The 20,369-nt window shown below is 42.5% G+C and overlaps 2 protein-coding genes across 2 annotated transcripts in view; one reads left to right on the forward strand and one right to left on the reverse strand.

The window, feature by feature from the left end:
- The window catches only part of LOC130372837 (dual specificity protein phosphatase 26-like), a 1,535-nt gene extending 275 nt beyond the window's left edge, over nt 1-1,260 (reverse strand). Inside the window, exons 1-3 of the mRNA XM_056578997.1 lie at nt 989-1,260; nt 423-623; nt 3-92 (exon numbers count right to left, since the gene is read on the reverse strand). Coding sequence (XP_056434972.1) covers nt 3-92; nt 423-601 — 269 coding nt within the window. The 5' untranslated portion in view covers nt 602-623; nt 989-1,260. The remainder of the gene's footprint in view (nt 1-2; nt 93-422; nt 624-988) is intronic.
- A 6,079-nt stretch (nt 1,261-7,339) lies between these two features.
- LOC130372705 (G protein-coupled receptor kinase 5-like) lies at nt 7,340-20,326 on the forward strand. Its single transcript, XM_056578840.1, has 16 exons — nt 7,340-7,675; nt 9,122-9,211; nt 9,342-9,454; nt 10,415-10,492; nt 11,005-11,102; nt 11,777-11,869; nt 12,344-12,407; nt 13,500-13,640; nt 14,016-14,206; nt 14,911-14,948; nt 16,230-16,319; nt 16,680-16,891; nt 17,052-17,189; nt 17,740-17,877; nt 18,120-18,260; nt 19,903-20,326. Exons 1-16 carry the CDS (start codon nt 7,624-7,626, stop codon nt 20,014-20,016), a joined length of 1,791 nt encoding a protein of 596 aa, XP_056434815.1. The 5' UTR covers nt 7,340-7,623; the 3' UTR covers nt 20,017-20,326.
- Nucleotides 20,327-20,369: the final 43 nt, after the last annotated feature.

Genomic DNA, 20,369 nt, shown 5'->3' on the forward strand with positions numbered 1-20,369 from the left:
ACTCGGCACCGCTGCGCCACTTGCTCTGCGCACAGTTGAGGATGTGGCTGATGCCCAGTTTAGCCAGCTCGCGCCTGTCCGACGCAATGTCCCTGTGAAGCACACACAAGGGGGTAGTTAGAGGAACACAATTTGGCGCGCGCGCACAACACACACACACACACACACACACACACCACACACACACAACACACACACACACACACACAACACACACACACACACACACACACACACAATGAATAATAATTATAAAACATATTGTTCTTATAGAATTTTTTTATAAAAACCCTATACCATGTTTGTATACATGGTATACAAAAATAAAAATGGAAGATAACTAATAAAATTACGCCATATATGGCAAATAATTTGAATAGGCCAACGCTTTAATAGTAAAATGGAAATGTATCAAATCTCACTGGTCGCCAATGTAGAGCCGCGGCCACACTTGATCCGCGTGGTTACAGGCGGTTTTCCCCGTGTACAGTAGCCGCTCCAGTTCGGACACGGACAGGATCGGCGAGACGCGCTCCGAGTCTTTCCTGTTCGGACTCCTTGAGCTGCTCCTAGACCTGGAGAAACGGGACATGAACGCCATCTCCACCCAGACGCTGCTGCCTCTGTGTGGGAGCAACGTGATATCCTAGTGTTTATTCTGTAAATACACATCGAGCTGACGGGTATTATAACCCCCCCGACCACCGATGACGATTGGGGTAAACAGGGAGAGAGCAGGCAGGAAAAATCAGACAGGACTCGGAACATAATAGAAGGGAATACAATGAGAATCCGAATAGAGTGTTGCACTACTGCTTCAGGCATGGTAGTAGTGATAACAACGACGACAAATAACTAAACGCTAAATACACCTTAGGCTGCAATTAAAAACAAAATAAAGCAGTTTCCATTATTATCAAACAAAACGCGTGTATACAATCACTATTCTATTTGTCTTCGGATAATGCGCTCCTAAAAACAAACCTACCTTGCAAATACCGTCGATATAATTATTTATTTCCGGGCGCTGAGCGTTTCCCTCCTTTTCTGTACGTTAAACCACAACTGCAGCCGTCAGAAGTCGGATAAAACATAATACTAGAGGATGGCAGAAACAGAAATTCGGACCGCCACCCCATTATCTTCCTCCCGACATCTTCATCATCACAAGAGGAGCAACAACGCTCAGTTTTTCGCAACCTCAACAAGTCCATCAATTGATTATCAAAACATGGCTGCCGGTTTAAAGGGCCACTATATCGATTTTCCACACACAACCCATACTTGCGCTTTTTTTTTTTACATCATATATTTTTCATATTTATATTTTTCAACTCGATAAGTCAAGAATATTGTACATAGTGTGATACAGAGATCAAAATAGAGCCATATTTCCACATAAACAAATGCATGCAATTGTGGATTCAATTGAAAGTTAACCTGAAACCTGGTGTCCAGAGCTTTAGTCGACAGCTCTCTCCGCTTCCACATGGTCGGTGGGTAATTGATACGGTCGGAGGTCGTATATGACATATTCATTATTACATTCATTATTCATTAGAAACAAACATCAAAAGGAATTTAACCCTGGTCTCCAGAGGGTTATCCAACAGTGCGCTCCAGTGCGCTCCAGTGCAACACTGGGACAGGGACAACATTCAATTAGGCTATCAATAATGAATTATCAATAATCAGAGGGGATACATGACATTATAATTCACATGACATCCCTCTCAAAATTACATAGGTTGCATAGGACACAACCCCTACTCTAAGGCCCCGTCCACACGAAGCCGAAACAGGCGAAACCGTTACGGTTTCGATCTATCCGGTTTCGGAGTATCTCCGTAAAGACGGAGTCAAGCGAAACCGGGTAGATCTGTAGAAACGCTGTAGTACATTCCAGGCCCATAAGTGGGGCTGCTACTGCTACGGAAATCTGTGGCCTGGCCACGGTAGGCTCTTGTACATACGTCATCACATCCTCACACGTCATCACCAAGCGTCCGCTGCATGGACCATAATAAAGTCTGCCGCCAGTCAGAGTTTTATCAACAATGGACAACAACACACAGAGAATGAAAACCTATAATATAATTATAACCTATAATAATGGGAAAGAAGGCTCGTCGCCTTTATTATGTCCATGGTCGTCGCATTGGCTATACGTCATCCAGCTCAGGTTGCGTAGCCGTGCGTGTGCGCGTGTCGGCTCATTAGCATCTGTACCGTGGCGGCCCGTACCGTAGCAGCACACCTCTCCCAAGTGGCCAAGTTGGCCTGGCCTGGCCAGACTGGCCACACTCACACTGGCAGATTTGAGCACGGTTAGGTGTGAAAACGGCCACGGCCACGGCCAGATGGCCTAGTGTGAGTGCACCTTAAAGGCCGAACTTATAACGAGAAACCCTTCATTTTGGAAAATTTTGTGAACTCTTTGATAAATCAGTCAGTCAGCCATCGCTGTCCCATCGCTGTTTACGTTTCTGAGCCCGAGACATTGCACACATTTGCATAGGAGATCTGATTGGATGACGGATCCGTCGCTGCCGAAAAAGTTTGACATTTTTCAACTTTTTGACGGAGCGAACGGATCCACAATGCATTGCGCGTCCGTCCCTGTTACGGCCACCCTTACAACACGGCTCGCGATCCGGCGGCCCGCAACGTATTAAGAATACATAGACCAAAGTTCCCGATCACAATGATGGTGACGTTTATTTCACAGATCTTCCAACAAAAGGACACTGATTAAAGAAACAAAAGGGTTGGACGAAGCCTGGGCCAGCCACGCATTGGGCCGTCGAAGCCAGCACTTCCTCCCTACAGCTCCCATCCTCCGTCTTCACGGTCAACGTGAAGACGCCAGAATGAGAGACCCCTCGGAGCACAGGCCACGCCTTAAGTAGTCGTAGCTCCACCCCCCAGGAATCGGGAACACCTGCGAGGACAGAAGAGAATAGAGCGGGTGGAACAAGAAGAAAAAGGGGAGGCGCGTAACAGTCCCCATTCAAAGTCAATGGGGATCAGTCAACGGACGGGGAGGTGGGCATGAGGCGTACAGCCGACCACATTCCCCAGGCGGCCAGAAAGGGGCAGAAAGTAACTGTTTAGGTCTTGACTGTTCAGCTTTTTATAGCCTACTGTATATGGTCCATGATTTTGTTTTTTCATTTGTTTGGCTGCTTTAAAATAACCAAATGACCATTTGTAACTACCAAACCTTGTTCATTTAAAAATAACAAATCAACAACATTTTTTACTCCAGTTTCGTTTTTATATTCTGTATTCTGTGCTTTAAAAGCCCTTTTTTCTTGTTTTTCTGTGAAAATGATTCAGTGTGACTTTCCCCTGTCCTCACTATAGGTCTGTTACTAGCTCCCTTGTTTATAAAATAACTATGATCATTTTATTTATTATATTGCGTAAAAAGATCTTACCACTGTTTCAACTTGCTGATGAAATGGAATTTTAAGGTTTGATACAGTAATATAAATTTATTTATGTAACTGGATCACTGTTTTATAAACTTGTTAATGATTCATTTTCTTTTGATAAAAATTTTGAGAGGATACGGTCACTTTGTTTTTCTTTAAAACAAAAGAAACACGTGGTTTATCATTTAAAGGAACTAAAGAGTATATGAAATCAATATATAAATTGAACACACAGGGCCCTTGAGAAAATCCATGAGATTAATTCTTGGATTTGGTTGACTTTAAATTATTAATATCATTCAGAGGACTTAACCCCAAGATCCTTTGACATGTTGTTACACGATGCACAGGATAATCAAAATCCATTTCACCAAGGTTATACGTTTTTTATTGTATACGATCAAATAAGACGTATGGGGTAACAGTGTTTTTTTTTTTTTTCGTCCGTGATCAAATAAAACGTATGGGGTAACACTGTCGTTTTTTCCATCGGCCGTCGTCAATTAAAACGTAAGGGGTAACTGTCGGTTTTTATTGCCCTTCATGAAATATAACGTAAGGGGTAAGCCTCTCTTATTTAATCAAATAAAACATAAGGGGTAACACTGTCGTTTTTTATCGGCTGTCATAAAATAAAACATAAGGGGTAACACTGTTTTTTTTATCAAAGAAAACATTAGGGGCAACACTGTCGTTTTTTATCGGCCATCATCAAATAACACTGTAGTTTTTTAAATAAAACATCATGGATATCACTGTCGTTATTTATCCGCCGTCATCAAATAAAACGTAAGGGGTTACACTGTTGTTTTTTATCGTCCGTCATCAAATAAAACATAAGGGGTAACACTGTCGTTTTTTGTCAAATTAAAACATAAGGGGTTACACTGTCGTTTTTCATCGGCCTTCATCAAATAAAACGTAAGGGATAACACTGTCGTTTTTTTATCGTCCGTCATCAAATAAAACGTTTTTTTATCGCCCGTCATAACTAAATAACTTGTTTTATATCAAACAAAACATAAGGGATATCACTGTCGTTTTTATCCGCCGTCATCAAATAAAACGTAAGGGGTAACACTGTCGTTTTTTTCATCGGCCGTCGTCAAATAGAACGTAAGGGGTAACTGTCGGTTTTTATTGCCCTTCATGAAATAAAACGTAAGGGGTAAGCCTGTCGTATTTAATCAAATAAAACATAAGGGGTAAAATTGTCTATTTTTTATCGCCCGTCGTCGAATAAAACGTAAGGGGTAACACTGTCGTTATTTATAAAAAAACATAAGGGGTAGCAGTGTTGTTTTTTATCGTCCGTGATCAAATAAAACGTAAGGGGTAACACTGTTGTTTTTATGAAATAAAACATCATGGATATCACTGTCGTTTTTTATCCGCCGTCATCAAATAAAACGTAAGGGGTAACTGTCGGTTTTTATTGCCCTTCATGATATAAAATGTAAGGGGTAGGCCTGTCGTATTTAATCAAATAAAACATAAGGGGTAACACTGTTGTTTTTTTCATCGGCCGTCGTCAAATAAAACGTAAGGGGTAACTGTTGGTTTTTATTGCCCTTCATGAAATAAAATGTAAGGGGTAAGCCTGTCGTATTTAATCAAATAAAACATAAGGGGTAACATTGTCGTCTTTTATCGGCTTTCATAAAATAAAACATAAGGGGTAACACTGTTTTTTTTTTATCAAAGAAAACATAAGGGGTAACACTGTCGTTTTTTATTGTCCGTGATCAAATAAAACGTAAGGGGTAACACTGTCGTTTTTTATCGGCCATCATCAAATAAAACGTAAGGGGTAACACTGTTGTTTTTTATCGTCTGTCATCAAATAAAACATAATGGGTAACACTGTCGTTTTTTGTCAAATTAAAACATAAGGGGTTACACTGTCGTTTTTCATCGGCCTTCATCAAATAAAACGTAAGCGATAACGCGTTTGATTTTATCAAAGAAAACATAAGGGGCAACACTGTTGTTTTTATCGTCCATGATCAAATAAAACGTAAGGGGTAACTTTGTTGTTTATTATTGCCCTTCATCAAATAAACGTAAGGGGTAACACTGTCGTTATTTATCAAAAAACATAAGTGGTAACACTTTTGATTTTTGTCGTCTAAGATCAAATAAGACCTAAAGGGTAACAGTGTTGTTTTTTTGGTTGTTGAAAGATAAAAGTTTCGGATGAAAATAGCACCAACTTTAAGAATGTTGATTTATTTTTGAAATGCAAAAGAAAATCTTTGCATTTCAGATAAACAAATAAGCTAGATGACTTATGTTATTAATACTAGAGTTTTCGCACTCGCATTGCGCGCGCTCAACCTCTAGTTGCAAACGTAATCTTTTTAAGACCCGATAGGTAGATTGACGAACATAGAGATTGTTACATCCGTCAGTAACACACAAACTCTGTGTTCGCCAATCTACTTATCAAGTCTTAAAAACTAAATGGCGTCGACGGGTGATCTACTGATGGTATGTGTGTATAAAATGTCCTTTTTAATAAACAATCTGTACACTTACAAAGTTTTCAATTCTTCGTTTTATAGGTTAAGACCCTTATTATACTACTAAAGAAGTGTCGGGATACTTTTAGCCCTCTAAGTGGTTTAAAATAGTGATTTAGCTTTTACCATAACCAGTGCCCCCATCGTTCCAAGTTTATAGCGTTTTGATAGAATCGACTAAAAACAGCCAACTGGAGAATGCGTCAATATGCGGTTTTTGTGATCCAAAACGAACGTTTAAACTCGTTATCATACAAAACATATCCCAAATCCATTTTCACCGGAATTACCCTTTAAGGCAGGTTGAATTCAATGTATTTCAGTATTTATTTGTATCACCAAGGAGACATCACCATCCTGCTGTAATGTAACCCCTTCCTGGTGTCATGTTTTCATGCAGCTTTCACAAAGATCAGCCAAATTTATGTCACAAATCACATCATATTAAATAAATAAAAAGGAACCCTAATGCTTCGTAATTGTGCTGGCATGGCTGTGGTGGGACTGTTACACGGCTACACACATGCTTGGGTCCTGTCCAGTAGTAGAGCAATTCTGGACTTAAACAGGTAACATTAATTTTAATGATGTTTTTTCTTTTAAACTGATACCGCTGAACAGATGGTCGGATAAAAAACATATTACCATATTCAGTTCATTGTTATCTCTAATTAGCATAAAAAACAGATAGATCACAAAATAGATCACGACCGACATGTAGGCCTATTAAATTTTTCCATAACCCAACTGTTGACTTCATGGTATTTGTGTATTTATTTGCATAACCAGAGAGACAAGAGCACCCTCTGTAATGGAACACCTTCCGGGTGTCATGTTTTCATGTTTTCCCAAACATTCAGCCAACTATGACTATTTTTTTATTCCATTTTCACCCACCCACGCCCACACCCATCCGCAAACACACACGCAAACACACACGCACGCGCACACGCACACGCACACACACACACACACACACACACACACACACACACACACACACACACACACACACACACACACACACACACACTGACACCTGACCAGCCTTCGATAGTGCACACAAAACAGGATCTTGTTGACCTTAAATTGCTCAAATTTGCCCTGGCATTGGAGGAATGGACCACCACTCAGGTGCTTGTGGAGATCTCTGATGATCTCACACAATGTGTATAATCATGTTCCTACCGGGCTATAATTGAGCCGCTCAGAGTTGCGCCTTCCTTCATCAGGGCGTGCAGCACAAAAGCTGCCGGGCAGAATTATAGAAAACAAGACGAGCCGGGCCGCTGCTGCTACGTCAGCAACAACCAGTCGGTCCATAGTCGCTCAAAGGAAAGTGTTTTCTCCCCCTCCTTCCACCACCAGCCACCACCACCCCACCCTCCCACTCCGAGTCCGACAACTCAGACCACATACCTGCAGTCGTAACTCCACACCTAGGTGAGAGCAGCGAGGTTGTTTTACAGAGAGCACCGAGCCCTCAGCGCTGGGGACAGAATACACTGACGACACCAAGTGTTGGCCGCAAGCTGTACCGCCGGGGTAGGATATGAGCGCGGCGAAGCACGGCGCACTCCGGGCCGCTTTGGTGTGAGGACACGGGACCTCCGAGGTGGACGATGTGAGGAGAAGATAGAGCCGCCTGCACAAGCACCGGGATCATGGAGATTGAAAGCATGGTGGCGAACAACGCTCTTATCCGAGCCAGAGAGAGTAAGCTTTCTCTAAATTTAAACTGTGTGTGTGTGTGTGTGTGGTGTGTGTGTGTGTGGTGTGTGTGTGTGTGTGTGTGTGTGTGTGTGTGTGTGTGAATTATGAAGGAACTGTTGTTTTAAATTGAAAGACTATGAACGACATGTGAGTTTCAACGCCGTTGAGGCATTTGAAACCGGTGAATTCTGGGGTCTTAATTCAAGGTTGTGTCTCACTTGACTGATGATTCTTTGATGATGACATAGATGACATTTTAATGATGAAATATCCAATTAATGGATTGTTTGATTAGTGTTGTATAGCAACCTTATTCGAGACATTTTGGTTCTTTGTAGGCCTACTGTTTTGTTATTATGATTATAATAATTATCAATTACCATGTACCCTACGGGGGGAGATAGGATAAATGATAAAATTATGTTGACACATTTAAACCAACCTTTTTGTGGGTTTATTCAAAAGAGAACCAAAGATCGTTTTTTTGCAAAAGTAAGAAATGAATCCTTAAAACAAATATGACTTTCTTTGCCCTGGAGGAAACAGATGTATATTCTCTGACAGATGCTGTCAGAGAAAGACTTCGAAAGTTTTTTCAAAAGAGAAAAATGGGTTTGTCTGGATGATACATGAATGACATTTCTACACTTGTTTATGCTGAGGAGTAGCTACGTAGGAGAGCTATGTGGAATCTCTTGTTAGCTCTGGCTAACCAGTTTCTTGAGCTATTAATAGACCAGGCGCTCTATTAAAGCCAGCAATTGTTTCAAACAAGACCTGCCAGACTATTTAACACCAGATTGCAATCAAGTCAACGCAAATATTAAGGGCTAGATACATTTGTCAATAAACAAGTAAACTTTATGCTCCAAAAAGCTTCTACTGAGTATGTTTGATTACAATGCAAATTCCGCGCTTTTGTTTGGCATGCCGATGTTATATGATATACATCTGCATTCGTACTAAAATAAGCTGTGATTTTTTCAGCTTTTTCTTCTTAATTCATTTAATTTTCTAATGGCACTTGTTGCTGCGCTAAACCCTTAAACTTTGAATTTGGCTGCCGTTCCCCATTCTGACAACCATGTCTGTAGTAGTAGTGGTATATCTAATGACAAATGTGTATTCACTCAGACAGGGTGTTCTTGCATGGCAGGTGATTACATAGCTACGATTGCATTTGGTGAAACTAATGACAGGGCGCATAGGAAACAATTCTGAAGATGGATGTTTTAAAGTCTGACTGCCAAATCCAACCAACAGTCAATTGACTTTCTCAGAGGGTAGATAGTGTGGGCCATGAATAACCTACAAACACCTTCACACTGACAGACGTTATGCTAAACCACCTGACCACATGCTTAGCTTGTAGCTACGTTAAACATCCAGTCTATTAACCTATTTAACCTATAACCATGGTGTTTCTCTTCCCTGTTGTCTGTTTTCCAGGTGGAGGAGGAAAGGGGAAGAGTGGAAAATGGAAAGAGCTGCTCAAGTTTTCACATATAAGCCAGTGTATGGATCTGATCGTGAGCGTAGGTGTGTGCAGGTTTTTGTGTGTCTGTGTTCTCTCAGACACAACCGTCCAACAGTAGCGATCTTTACCTTTGTGCAAGGATTTAATGACATACTTATGTTTGTTTTGTTCCGTTTTGTTTTGATCCGTCAGAACGAGACTACCACAGTTTATGTGAAAAGCAGCCCATTGGCAAAATGCTCTTCTACCTTTTCTGCCGAAGTTCACCTGCACTACAGAACTACATTTCCCTTCTGGATGCATTGGTAAAGGCCACCATGTTCACTAGCTTAGTTTCCTAAGACCATATGGTCTTAATATCAACCAAATCTTAATGCAGACTAGACAATACATACTGAGTCACAGATATTAGTCTGCGATTAATATTTCTTAAGTGGGTGTGTGCTATTTGGTGCATTTGGTGAAAATGCTAATATGGGAAGATTTGAAATATGAATCTTAGAAATAGTATTATGTGGCATTTATTATCTATTAATAAATGCTACTTAAAAATATCAAAGTCCTTAAAGGGGACCTATTATGCTTTTTCGACTTTTATGACCTATAAACGTTGTTATAATGATTGATAGTCATGTTTAACCATACACAAAAAACGATGTAGATTTTCGGAAAACTCTTCCTCTCATCTGGGCGCTTTCAGCATTCTCTGTCAACGCTCGGTTTCGTCCTAGTCCGCCCCCTCGCCCCCCTCCTGCCAACCTAACTCCGTTGTGATTGGTTACCTTCCTTGAAGCGCGCGCGCGGGCAGATTTGACCAGGCATATGGGGGTGCGGCAGGAGTGCCTCTACGTAGATGATTTCCCGGAAATGAGAACAAGTTAATCGCAAACGAGTGTTTAGCGCTCTGCACAGCCACCCACCACTGCATGTACGTCATTAATTGACACTTTAGTATGGTTAAACATGACCATCAATCATTATAACAACGTTTATAGGTCATAAAAGTCGAAAAAGCATAAAAGGTCCCCTTTAAAAATACTATGTGTAAGAAAGAATCAGAAACTCCTTCTCATTAATGCCCCCTTTGGCTGGTAAGTGAACTGCAAACTGCTCGACCTCAGTCCCATTAATACATCCCAGCCTTGAAATGCATCCTTATTTTCTATACTAAATCAATTTGTACAGTGTATGATGTGTAGCCTACTATATGTGTATAAAAAACAAAACATACAGAATTGTAACAATACAGCATTTGTATCTGGCAGGAAAACTTTGAGAGCAAATCGGACCAGGAGAGGCGTGATGTTGGTGTGGCACTCATTCGGAGATTCCTGTGGAGTCAGGTAACCGAAGCATGGGCCTGATTGGTCTTATAACATGTGTTATATAAGTGTACACGTATTATATATATATATATATATATTGGAAGTATATCAATAGTGAGCGTCACATTCTCGAAAATTTGAACTAAAGGTTACATGTTACATGATTCTTAGATTTACCATTTAAGAATCACAAATTCCTTGTCATTACTGGCGCCTTTGGCCATTCAGTGAACTGCGGTCTGCTCCAGCTCCGGCCGAGACAATAACCACTATTAACTAATGGTATTTCTTATAAAAATAAATATTAGATACAAAGGTATTAGGCAAGATTTAGAGATAATTCTAGAGAAATTAAATAAAACTCCTCCTGCCCTAAGCCCCTCCCCCAATAAAATAATGTCATTGTATGGATCATGTTCGGATGTTCCTAGTCTTCATGACTCTACTATTTCCAACCTATGGTTGCTTTGCTTGTCCGACACCTGCAAAAATGTGTGCGTCAGCGTCTCATCCCTTGGTTGTGTCCTCAGTCCCCTCAGTGCATCGATGCCGTGGCGAAGCATGAAAAGAGCTGCATCCAGGCGCTGGTAGACGACCCCGCCAGCGACATCTTCAAGGAGTGTCGGAAGTAAGCCTGTAGATCCTACTGTGCGTGCGTGCGTGCGTGCGTGCTAGCCTCTCTGAGTGATGGGTGGGTGTGAGAGGGAGATGGGCAGAAAGAATGGTGGAGAGAAAGAAAAAGAAAGGCAATAGAGGGAAAGGCGAGGGAGTGAGAGAAAGAGAATGGGACAGAGAGACGGAGAGAGAGAGAGCGAGAGGGTTAAGAGGGAGGGAGAGAAGAGAGATTGAGACCGAGAGACGGAGAGAGAGACAAAGAGAATGAGACAGAGATGGAGAGAGAGAGACGGAGAGAGAGACAAAGAGAGAGAGAGACGAGAGAGAGAGACCGAGAGAGAGACAAAGAGAGAATGAGACAGAGACGGAGAGAGAGAGACCGAGAGAGAGACAAAGAGAATGAGACAGAGACGGAGAGAGAGAGAGACAAAGAAGAATGAGACAGAGACGGAGAGAGAGAAGAGAAAGATAGAATGAGGAGAGACAAAGAAGAATGAGACAGAGACAGAGACAGAGACAGAGAGAGAGAGAGAGAGAGAGAGAGAGTGAGTTAAGAGAGTGAGTTAAGAGAGTGAGTTAAGAGAGTGAGTTAAGAGAGTGAGTTAAGAGGGAGAGAGAAAGAGAATAAGACAGAAAGAAGGAGATGCTTATGCTTGCTCAGCTCATGTCCAGTGTGTGTGTGTTCAGAGACCTCCACAAGCAGCTGAGTGGGGGTCCATTCCTCCAGTACCAGGAGAGCATGTTCTTTGACCGCTTCCTGCAGTGGAAGAAGTTGGAGAGGTCAGTACACAATACACATATTCAATGTTTTATATATATATATATATATATATATATATATATATATATATTTTATCCAAGGGAAAAGGCCTATGTAACATATTTAACAGTGAGATACTTTTGAGTTATGTTTTGTTTGTTTCAACTGAAAAAAATCAAAAAATATCTCTGCAGATGTAATTAGCGATTTGTTGTCTAGTAAAAGTGAAGCTTTTAGTGCACTGGTGATGTTATTACAATACCATTTATTATTTCTATACAAAAAAAACCACAAACCGTCTTAGCTATATTAACTTTTATAAACCCAGTTTGCTGCAGTATGTTAGGCTTGCATGTCTGAATTAAAACAACCAAAAATAATTGTTCATACATAACAAACTTTAAGCCACCCATGCTTACTTCTGATTGAGGACAAGGCTTACTTTATGTTGAGTTCTAACTAGCCCCACCCCCCTGTTTCCATGTGCTTTCAAGGCAGACGATAACCAAGCGCACCTTCAGGCAGTACAGACAGCTGGGGAAGGGCGGCTTCGGAGAGGTAAGACCATGACATCCCCTAGGCAACGTTTTAGCAAGACAGCCAGAACATCAGTCATTAAGTTATGAGCGCTTTTTGATCCAAAGCGACCTTCAGTTACATGCCAAGCAGGTTAGGCATCTTGTTCAACGATGCCTTCCGGTAAGGCTGCCAATTTGAAAGTCTGACCTGGTACCTTCCAGTTACAATTTAAACTGCATGGTCACAAGACTTTCCTGCACCTTGTCCTAGTCTAACATGGAGTTATCCTTCACAGTGCCATTTGTGGTGAGCGGTTTTGTTTCTACTCTTTTTCTGTAACACTAAGACGAACAACAAAAACAGAACAAAAGCAACCCAAAGCTAATAGAAAGGAATAGATTGAAGTGTGAATGTCTCAGATTGAGCCCGTATTTGTTAGTAGGTAGTCGTAGTATTTCAGAATAAAAGACTCAATAACCGCCTGTCCACTCTAACTGGGGTGACACCAAACTAGTGAGGCCGGCCGGCTGGGTGAAGTGAGCACGTTCGAGGGTCGGTCGTTAGATTCTCGTTAAGAGAGAGGGGTAGGGCTGGCCAGCTTGGTTTTTGTTTTCGATTATTGGATGATATTTAATGGAGATATTTTATGTAGCATTTATTAAAACGGAGAGAAAAAAAACGGAAAAGGATATTGCCCTCCACTTTGGCGCCCAGATTGCAAAATCATGATAGCTTTAAGACTTATGCCTGATCTTTGAGACTACCAACTGGTCTGGCTGTGAAGTGTTTAATGGTCAACAAGGAGATCTAGAAGTAATGAGGGACTTTTCATTAAAATATGCAGTTATATGTTCATAACAAATGAAAGTGGCACTTTATTAAGAGTCAGAACAAATGTCATTGTTTAATATTGTAAAATATTGCAGCATGATTTGCTAAGAACAATTTAATCTCTTACAATTGTTTACTTGCCCTAATTATAAACTTTGCCAGCTTCTTTATCTTCTAATCTCCTATGGTCTAAATTTGGAAACATAACACAAAGGCTCACTCTGTATCGGACCATCCTGGCGTCACGCGTAACGTGCTGATGGTGTCGTTGATTACTCACCTTCCTGTTGTCGTGTACAGGTGTGGGCATGCCAGGTGCGTGCCACGGGGAAGATGTACGCCTGCAAGAAGCTGCAGAAGACCCAAGTGAAGAAGAGGAGAGGAGAGACCATGGCCCTCAATGAGAAACAGATCCTGGAGAAGGTCAACAGCAGATTTGTGGTACGATTTCTCAATGCTTGTCATCTTTCTTATATTAAATTACTTCTATTGTCACTGATTTCTATTTGGGTTGTTTTTGTTTTGACGTGTGCTGCTGAACCACCCTTGTGCCTTGGAGGGGAACAAACATTGATCCGTCCGTCTTTCGACCATGTCCATCTGACTAAGAATCTACTCTACTACAAAATAATAATCTGAAAATGAGGCTTATTGAAGGCAGGCCTTATCTATCCATTGGTCAGCCCCTCATTATGAACATCAACGTCTGCCTTTGTAGTCCTTCATACGAGCGGTCCGACTTCAACCTCGTCTCTCAATGTGAACCAATGCAGGAGTCGTAGTGACTACATCCTTGTTCTCCCTGCCTCTCCGCAGGTGAGCCTGGCCTACGCCTACGAGACCAAGAACACTCTGTGCATGGTGCTGACCATCATGAACGGAGGGGACCTCCGCTTCCACATCTACAACATCGGCCCCGCGGGCCTGCGGAAGGAGCGGGTGCAGTTCTACGCCGCGGAGGTCTGCTGCGGCCTCCGTCACCTGCACCAGAAGGGCATCGTCTACAGGTGGGTCGCTCGCTCCACCTTCAGGAAGTGACCTCCAGTGTTTTCCGACCTCGGGGGTTGGAACTTGAAGCGAGCAGCCATGAGCTACATTTGCGCACAAAGCTTCAGTCAGAACACTAGCATTTAGTTCCTTGAACGGCATGTAGGTCGTGGTACTCATTCGAGGCATTCATTGTCTTGATACGAGGCCAAAACTTGTTATCTTGGTTCGGTTAGGATTTCAGTGGCTGGTTTATCTTCATGCCGAGAAGGCAACAGTCTGTAAAAAATGTTGATTCACGACCGAATGTGATAAAAACCGATGACGTCACACCACACACAAAAGTTGTACTACGTTTAAACCCAGCTATGGATTATTACTATAAGTGCGTTTTCATTTAATAACGAAAAATCTAAACTTTTTCATTGAGGGCCCGACATTTATTTTCTGCAATTAATGCAGTCATGCAAAACCGTGACAGAAAAAGGAATGTGTCATACAGGTGTTAGTATTACCGGTTGTTAGTATTGTTTTACAAGTGTTGGCATATTTTGTTTATGGTTTAAAACCCTGGTTGTTTTTTTTGCTATTTTTACCTTTTAATTTTTATGTGATGCAGCTATGAGGAGGTGGCCAAATCCAGACACAATGGGATGTACTTATGTGGTATTCACAAATGGTGCTCACCATTCTTACTGATCTTAATTTCATGTTCCCATTTTAGGGACCTGAAACCAGAAAATATTCTCTTGGATGACAATGGTATGTACAGACTAAGAATTTATGTTTTGTAAAGAAATATGGCATTTCTCTTTAGTTGGATGATGGATGATTATACTCATATCATAAAACATAAAGATCCAAACTCAAAGTTGCAGGTAAGACGTCTAATATTAAAACAATAAACCCCTCGTAGTGTTTAAACACACGCGCCACTGATGGCGTAAAAACAAACATCCTTCTGTTTGTCTACATTAAGAAAAAGTATGTTTTGTTAACCTCCCTCTTTTAGGGTGCTGAGCCCGTTATTCAAGGGGCTCTATAGATCAGATCACCAGGTGTAGCTCGTTACACTAATCATGGTTTACCTCTCTAATGTAAGTTATGTACCAGGACTGAACCAGTTTAGACCACCCTTCCACCTGTTCCCTGGTCCAGGGAACAGGTAGAAGTGCATTCAGGGGCAGGCATATGTCGAGTACTTGTGTCGATAATACCACGGTCAAACCACCTTAAATCTGTGTGCCAACCTAAAACCAAAAGCAGACCACGTCTTTGTAAAAGCGGTTCACTTGTTTTCTTTGACCTCATGCTGTACGCTCATGTGGCTCTCCTACTGGAACCAATTTTCTACAAAAATAACCGCTCTAAGCTATCTTCGGTCGGCTGCCATGAAACATATTAGTGCAAACCTTTTTACTACTCGACGACCGCTGCCACCAGGCCAGTGAACCGAACAGCTCACCGAGTCACCAGAGTCACCACATCACAGAGTGCATTGTTTAGCAGCGTTAGCGCTATGAGGAAGTGCTGTTGAAAGGAATGCGTCACAGTTTGTTGGCTAGGATTCAGGAAATAAAAGGATTTGCTGGGTGTGGCGAAGGCTATTTATAGAATGATGTTGCTACTTGGGAAAATAATGTTTTCTTAAACATAACAACAGTCACTCCCTTTAACACAGCATTTTTGACAAACTAGATACTCATTTCAACTTGACCACAACTCATGATATTGATTAGAATTACAAATAACAATTGTTGCTGCACTATTAATTATATGCCTTGATTGATCTCCTTCTCACCTGAATGTTGCTTTGGAAAACAGTTTTTCAGGAAGAAAATGCAAAATGCTAATTATTTACTGTGACACGGAAATGCTGCTGAAGTTGATGCAAACGTAACCAAATGCACTGTCTCATTAACATACTTATGTTGATTTGTATGAATGACTTGACTATGCAAAATAACCTGTAGAACCACTTTTCATTATGATTAACCTGGATGTTTCTAAAAGGAGCTTGCTTTGCTTCTGTCGTTATGGCAGGACACATTCGCATCTCAGACCTGGGACTGGCCGTCGAGCTGAGAGAAGGAAGTCTCGTGCGAGGGAGAGTGGGTACCATGGGTTACATGGGTAGGGACATCCCATAATAATAATGAACATAGTTGATGACATGCAGTCTGTCGCACTCATTTAAAGGGCCACCTTTTCACCACCAGGTGGGATGCTAATGAGCCACGTTAAAAGCTATTTCAAAATAGATCTACCTACCAGCCTACCCTGTGGACTGTACCAACTCATGGGCTGATCCATCCGTCATACTTCTGGGTGTAGCCTCCCACTTGTGATGTCTTTATCTAATCGATTTGTAAGTGGCTTGTAAAGGGAATTAACAATCCCTCCAGGCGGTATAATAGAGGTCCTTTAATCGCTGCATAAAAACACATGATCCATAATCAAACCCTCATTTTTTGCGTTTTTTTGTTCCCATAGCTCCAGAGGTGATTGACGACCAGTATTATGGGATGAGCCCTGACTGGTGGGGGCTAGGGTGCTTGGTATACGAGATGACCGCCGGGCGGCCACCATTTCGGGAACGAGGAGATAACGCCAAGAAGGAGGAGATGGAGAGACGCATTCGGGCGGGGCAAATCGAATATTCTCCCAAATCCTTCAACACCCAGACCATAGATCTGTGTCGCTCGGTGAGAGCTCACAGCCAAGTATTCTAGATGTCTGTGTAAAAAACAACCATATTGTCTTTCAGATAGTGGAAGGCAATACAGTGAAGACCTACTAGCAGCATACACGTGGTCTAATAATGGGATTTCTTTTTTTTTTTTACTAAATTCGACTTTTTCACAGCTCCTGACCAGAGACCCTGAACAGAGGCTGGGCTGCCAGCCGTCAGGAGCAGCAGATGTGCAGTCACATGCCTTCTTCAACAACGTCAACTTCAGGATGTTGGAGGCCGGGCTCGTGGTGCCGCCATTTAAACCCGATGTAAACGCAACTGCTCAAACTCGAGCATATTCTACTTGATAATTCAGAGTAACGGTTAAACAGATTTTCTCAGCACAGGAGATTTCTTGCCACAAATACAATTATTGCATCTGAGCAGCTCAAAACAACAACTGAGCAAAGGCTGGCTTGATTGCCATTGCTCGGGACATTTGATAAAAAATCACTCTGGGATTCAGACCAGGCCAACGTCCATCCATTTAGAGTGCACAGCCTGTAGCTTCTGTAGCCTGAGCGTCTGGCAAAGATGCATCCCCAGGCACGACTAGTGGGGAGGAGACCTCGGGGAAGACCCAGGACTAGGTGGAGAGATTATATCTCAACACTGGCCTGGGAACGCCTCGGGATCCCCCCCTCAGAGCCGGTCAATGTGGACCCCCGGGAAAGGGAGGTCTGGGGCCCCAAGCTGGAGCTGCTGCCCCCCCGACCCGACCCCAGGAGAAGGGGTTTGACGATGAGGATGATGAGGAGCCTGTAGCTTCTTCCACCTCCCCTCCATAATCCCTCTCTCCTCCGCCACCCCCCCCTGCAGCCCAAACTGGTGTACTGCAGCGACGTGCAGGACATCGACGAGTTCTCCACCGTCAAAGGGGTCAGCCTGGACCACGCCGACGACCACTTCTACAGCAAGTTCAACACGGGCAGCGTCTGCGTCAACTGGCAGAACGAGGTGAGTGACACGCCCACAGAGAGCCGCCCTGCTCCCACAACACGCGTAGGACACATTTAAAGCTGACGTATTGTTCCCCCAGGTGTGAGTGCGATTAGCCTTTACAAGCCGTATAGGCTCCCAGGACTTTATAGTCCTGGGAGCCTATGTGGTACGCTCTACCCGGGTTAGCCACCGGGGGGGGGGCGCCCCGTTGTCTGTGAGCTTGAGTTCACTCATCCGTCCGCCTCCCTCTTCTGAAGATGATCGAGACGGGGTGCTTCCTGGAGCTGAACCTGTTTGGCCCCCGGGGGTCCCGGTCCCCCGACCTGGACTGGTCCCACATCCCCATCCCCGAGAGCCAGAGCAAACGGCACCTACGGGAGCGCTTCTGCCGCAAACAGGTGAGAAGGACGCCCGTCCACAACGGACGGAGGGGGTATAGGGTCGGGCGCCTGACCCGTGTCAACGCCAAGTCGGGCATCGCCGTAACCCCGGGAGACGTCGCCGCGCGATTGACTGCTCGTCGACTTGTTTTGTGTGCGTGTGTTTACAATGTGGCCTTAAACCGAGAGATGGATTTAAGCAATGAAACGGTAGATCAAGTGACAAACAACGCAGCCATTTGCATTAAAGTAATGGGCAACTTCATCTGTAGTTTACATATAATTATGTATGAGGGGTTATCAAAAGTGTGCATTAAGCATCCAAAAAATACATATTTATTCTGTCCCATGAAATCTCAAGTCATTTCAGTCCGTTTCCAAATCCCTTCACACCAATTAAGTGGTGGATTTTCCCTACTGGCTACGTAGCTTGGCAGTTAACTAATTATCATACACTCACCTGTCAGGCCAGACACGTTCATGTGACGAAGCCTATTGACAGCATTCCGGACTTGAGGAAGTACAAACTACACAAAACTGGATTCAGACCGCACCCATATAATCCTTAAGTTTGTACAAGACTTTGTTTACAAGCTGAATTGGAGAGGTCTGTGAATATACTTTTTGAATTATTTTTATTATTATTCAGTAGGTGTGATGGATGCCTTCCTCTGTGATAAGGTTATTTTATGTAGATCCTGTTGCCAACCACTACCAGTTATCCCATCCAAGAAATACATATTCAAAAAACAGGAGCATGCATAGCAAAAGCCCCAAAGCAAGTCACACCCAAGACAGAGAACATCCATGCATGAGTCCTGTAACTCACTTGCATTACAGGTCTCAATACTCTACTGTTGTCGTTTCTCAACAACAATCGGAAGTACCACAAGGGCACAAGCAGAGAGGGGGGGGGGCTATTGCCACATTGGGGGCTTCAAAACAGCTCGGAGGTTCGAAGGCTCTTACGTGTCTTTACGTAAACCTTCCATTCTTCCGAAATAAGAGCGTTCAGGAAGCGCCCCTCAGAAGTTCGTAGGCTACGACGTAAAACCGGAAAGCTTCATAACAACTACAAGTATGGAAGCCCACAGGGACCGCTTTGCGCTTCTTTGTTTTATCAGATGAATCAGTTATTAGAACATATAGGCCTACAAGAAAATATCTTTCCTCATTCTGATTGCTGTAGTAGTTAGCACACATTTTTATTTCTATCACATGGTGTGTCAGATTGTTGCATTTTGGATGGATGATATTTGTGTGAATGTAGTCTGATGTAAGGCTCCATATTTCATTCTAAGTTGTACAGTATTATGGATTTAGTATTATGTAAAATTTGATATAGCCCTTTCTATAGTATTAATACTGCATGTAAAATTACTTTTTGTTTGTATAACGGTAGCATTTTTTATTCACGTGAATGGAGTCTGATGTAAGGCCATGTTTCATTTGTATTTTTAAATTTAGGTTACATTGTGGATTTAGTATTATATCAAATTCCACATTGTCTGTAGGGATATAGTATGGATACTAAGATAGTATGCAAGATTACACAATACATTTTGTTTGAACAAGGGTAATTCATTATTTAATATAAAGAGGACATCAATTGTTAATAAATCTTGTTCCATGTGCCCTTTTTTTTTTTTTTTTAAATCAGAGCCCAAACCCCTCAAAAGGTCTCTGCACGCCAGAAAGCTACGAGGAGGGCATGCCCATCCTGATCTCCCGCACTCCCATATTGGAGCGAAAACTAGTCAGCTCTGCCCTCTAGTGGTCACTGAAATCACGGCAGGCTGACCCGTAAGGGACGCATGACTGCTCGACCGGAAGAGACATTTGAACCTTTCCATTGCAGACCCGTATGCCGATATGGGTCATGTTTGTGTAGCTCCACTGCCAAAAGCGACAACGACCACGGTGGACTCACGGCGTTGCAGGACTTCGGACTAGAGCTTTCACCAAATGGCACTCTTTTATCTTATAGGGTGAAGCAAGAAATGGTTTATTAATGTACCGGAGTGTGTTTTTGTAAAAGATTGTTTTTTAAAGCAGATAAATCATTAAAATGTATGACTTTATGACAACCAATACTTACCAGATGGCCCGTTTATGGTTTTCTCAGTT

Source organism: Gadus chalcogrammus, chromosome 19 (genome assembly GCF_026213295.1).
Source record: "Gadus chalcogrammus isolate NIFS_2021 chromosome 19, NIFS_Gcha_1.0, whole genome shotgun sequence".
Taxonomy (NCBI): Eukaryota; Metazoa; Chordata; class Actinopteri; order Gadiformes; family Gadidae; genus Gadus; species Gadus chalcogrammus.

Coding starts and splice junctions, on each gene's coding strand:
- LOC130372705 (XM_056578840.1), top strand. CDS start 7,624: ATGGAGATTGAAAGCATGGTGGCGAACAACGCTCTTATCCGAGCCAGA. Junction 9,212..9,341: donor GGATCTGATCGTGAGCGTAG/GTGTGTGCAGGT, acceptor TTGATCCGTCAG/AACGAGACTACCACAGTTTA. Junction 17,190..17,739: donor TGCCGCCATTTAAACCCGAT/GTAAACGCAACT, acceptor CCCCCCCTGCAG/CCCAAACTGGTGTACTGCAG.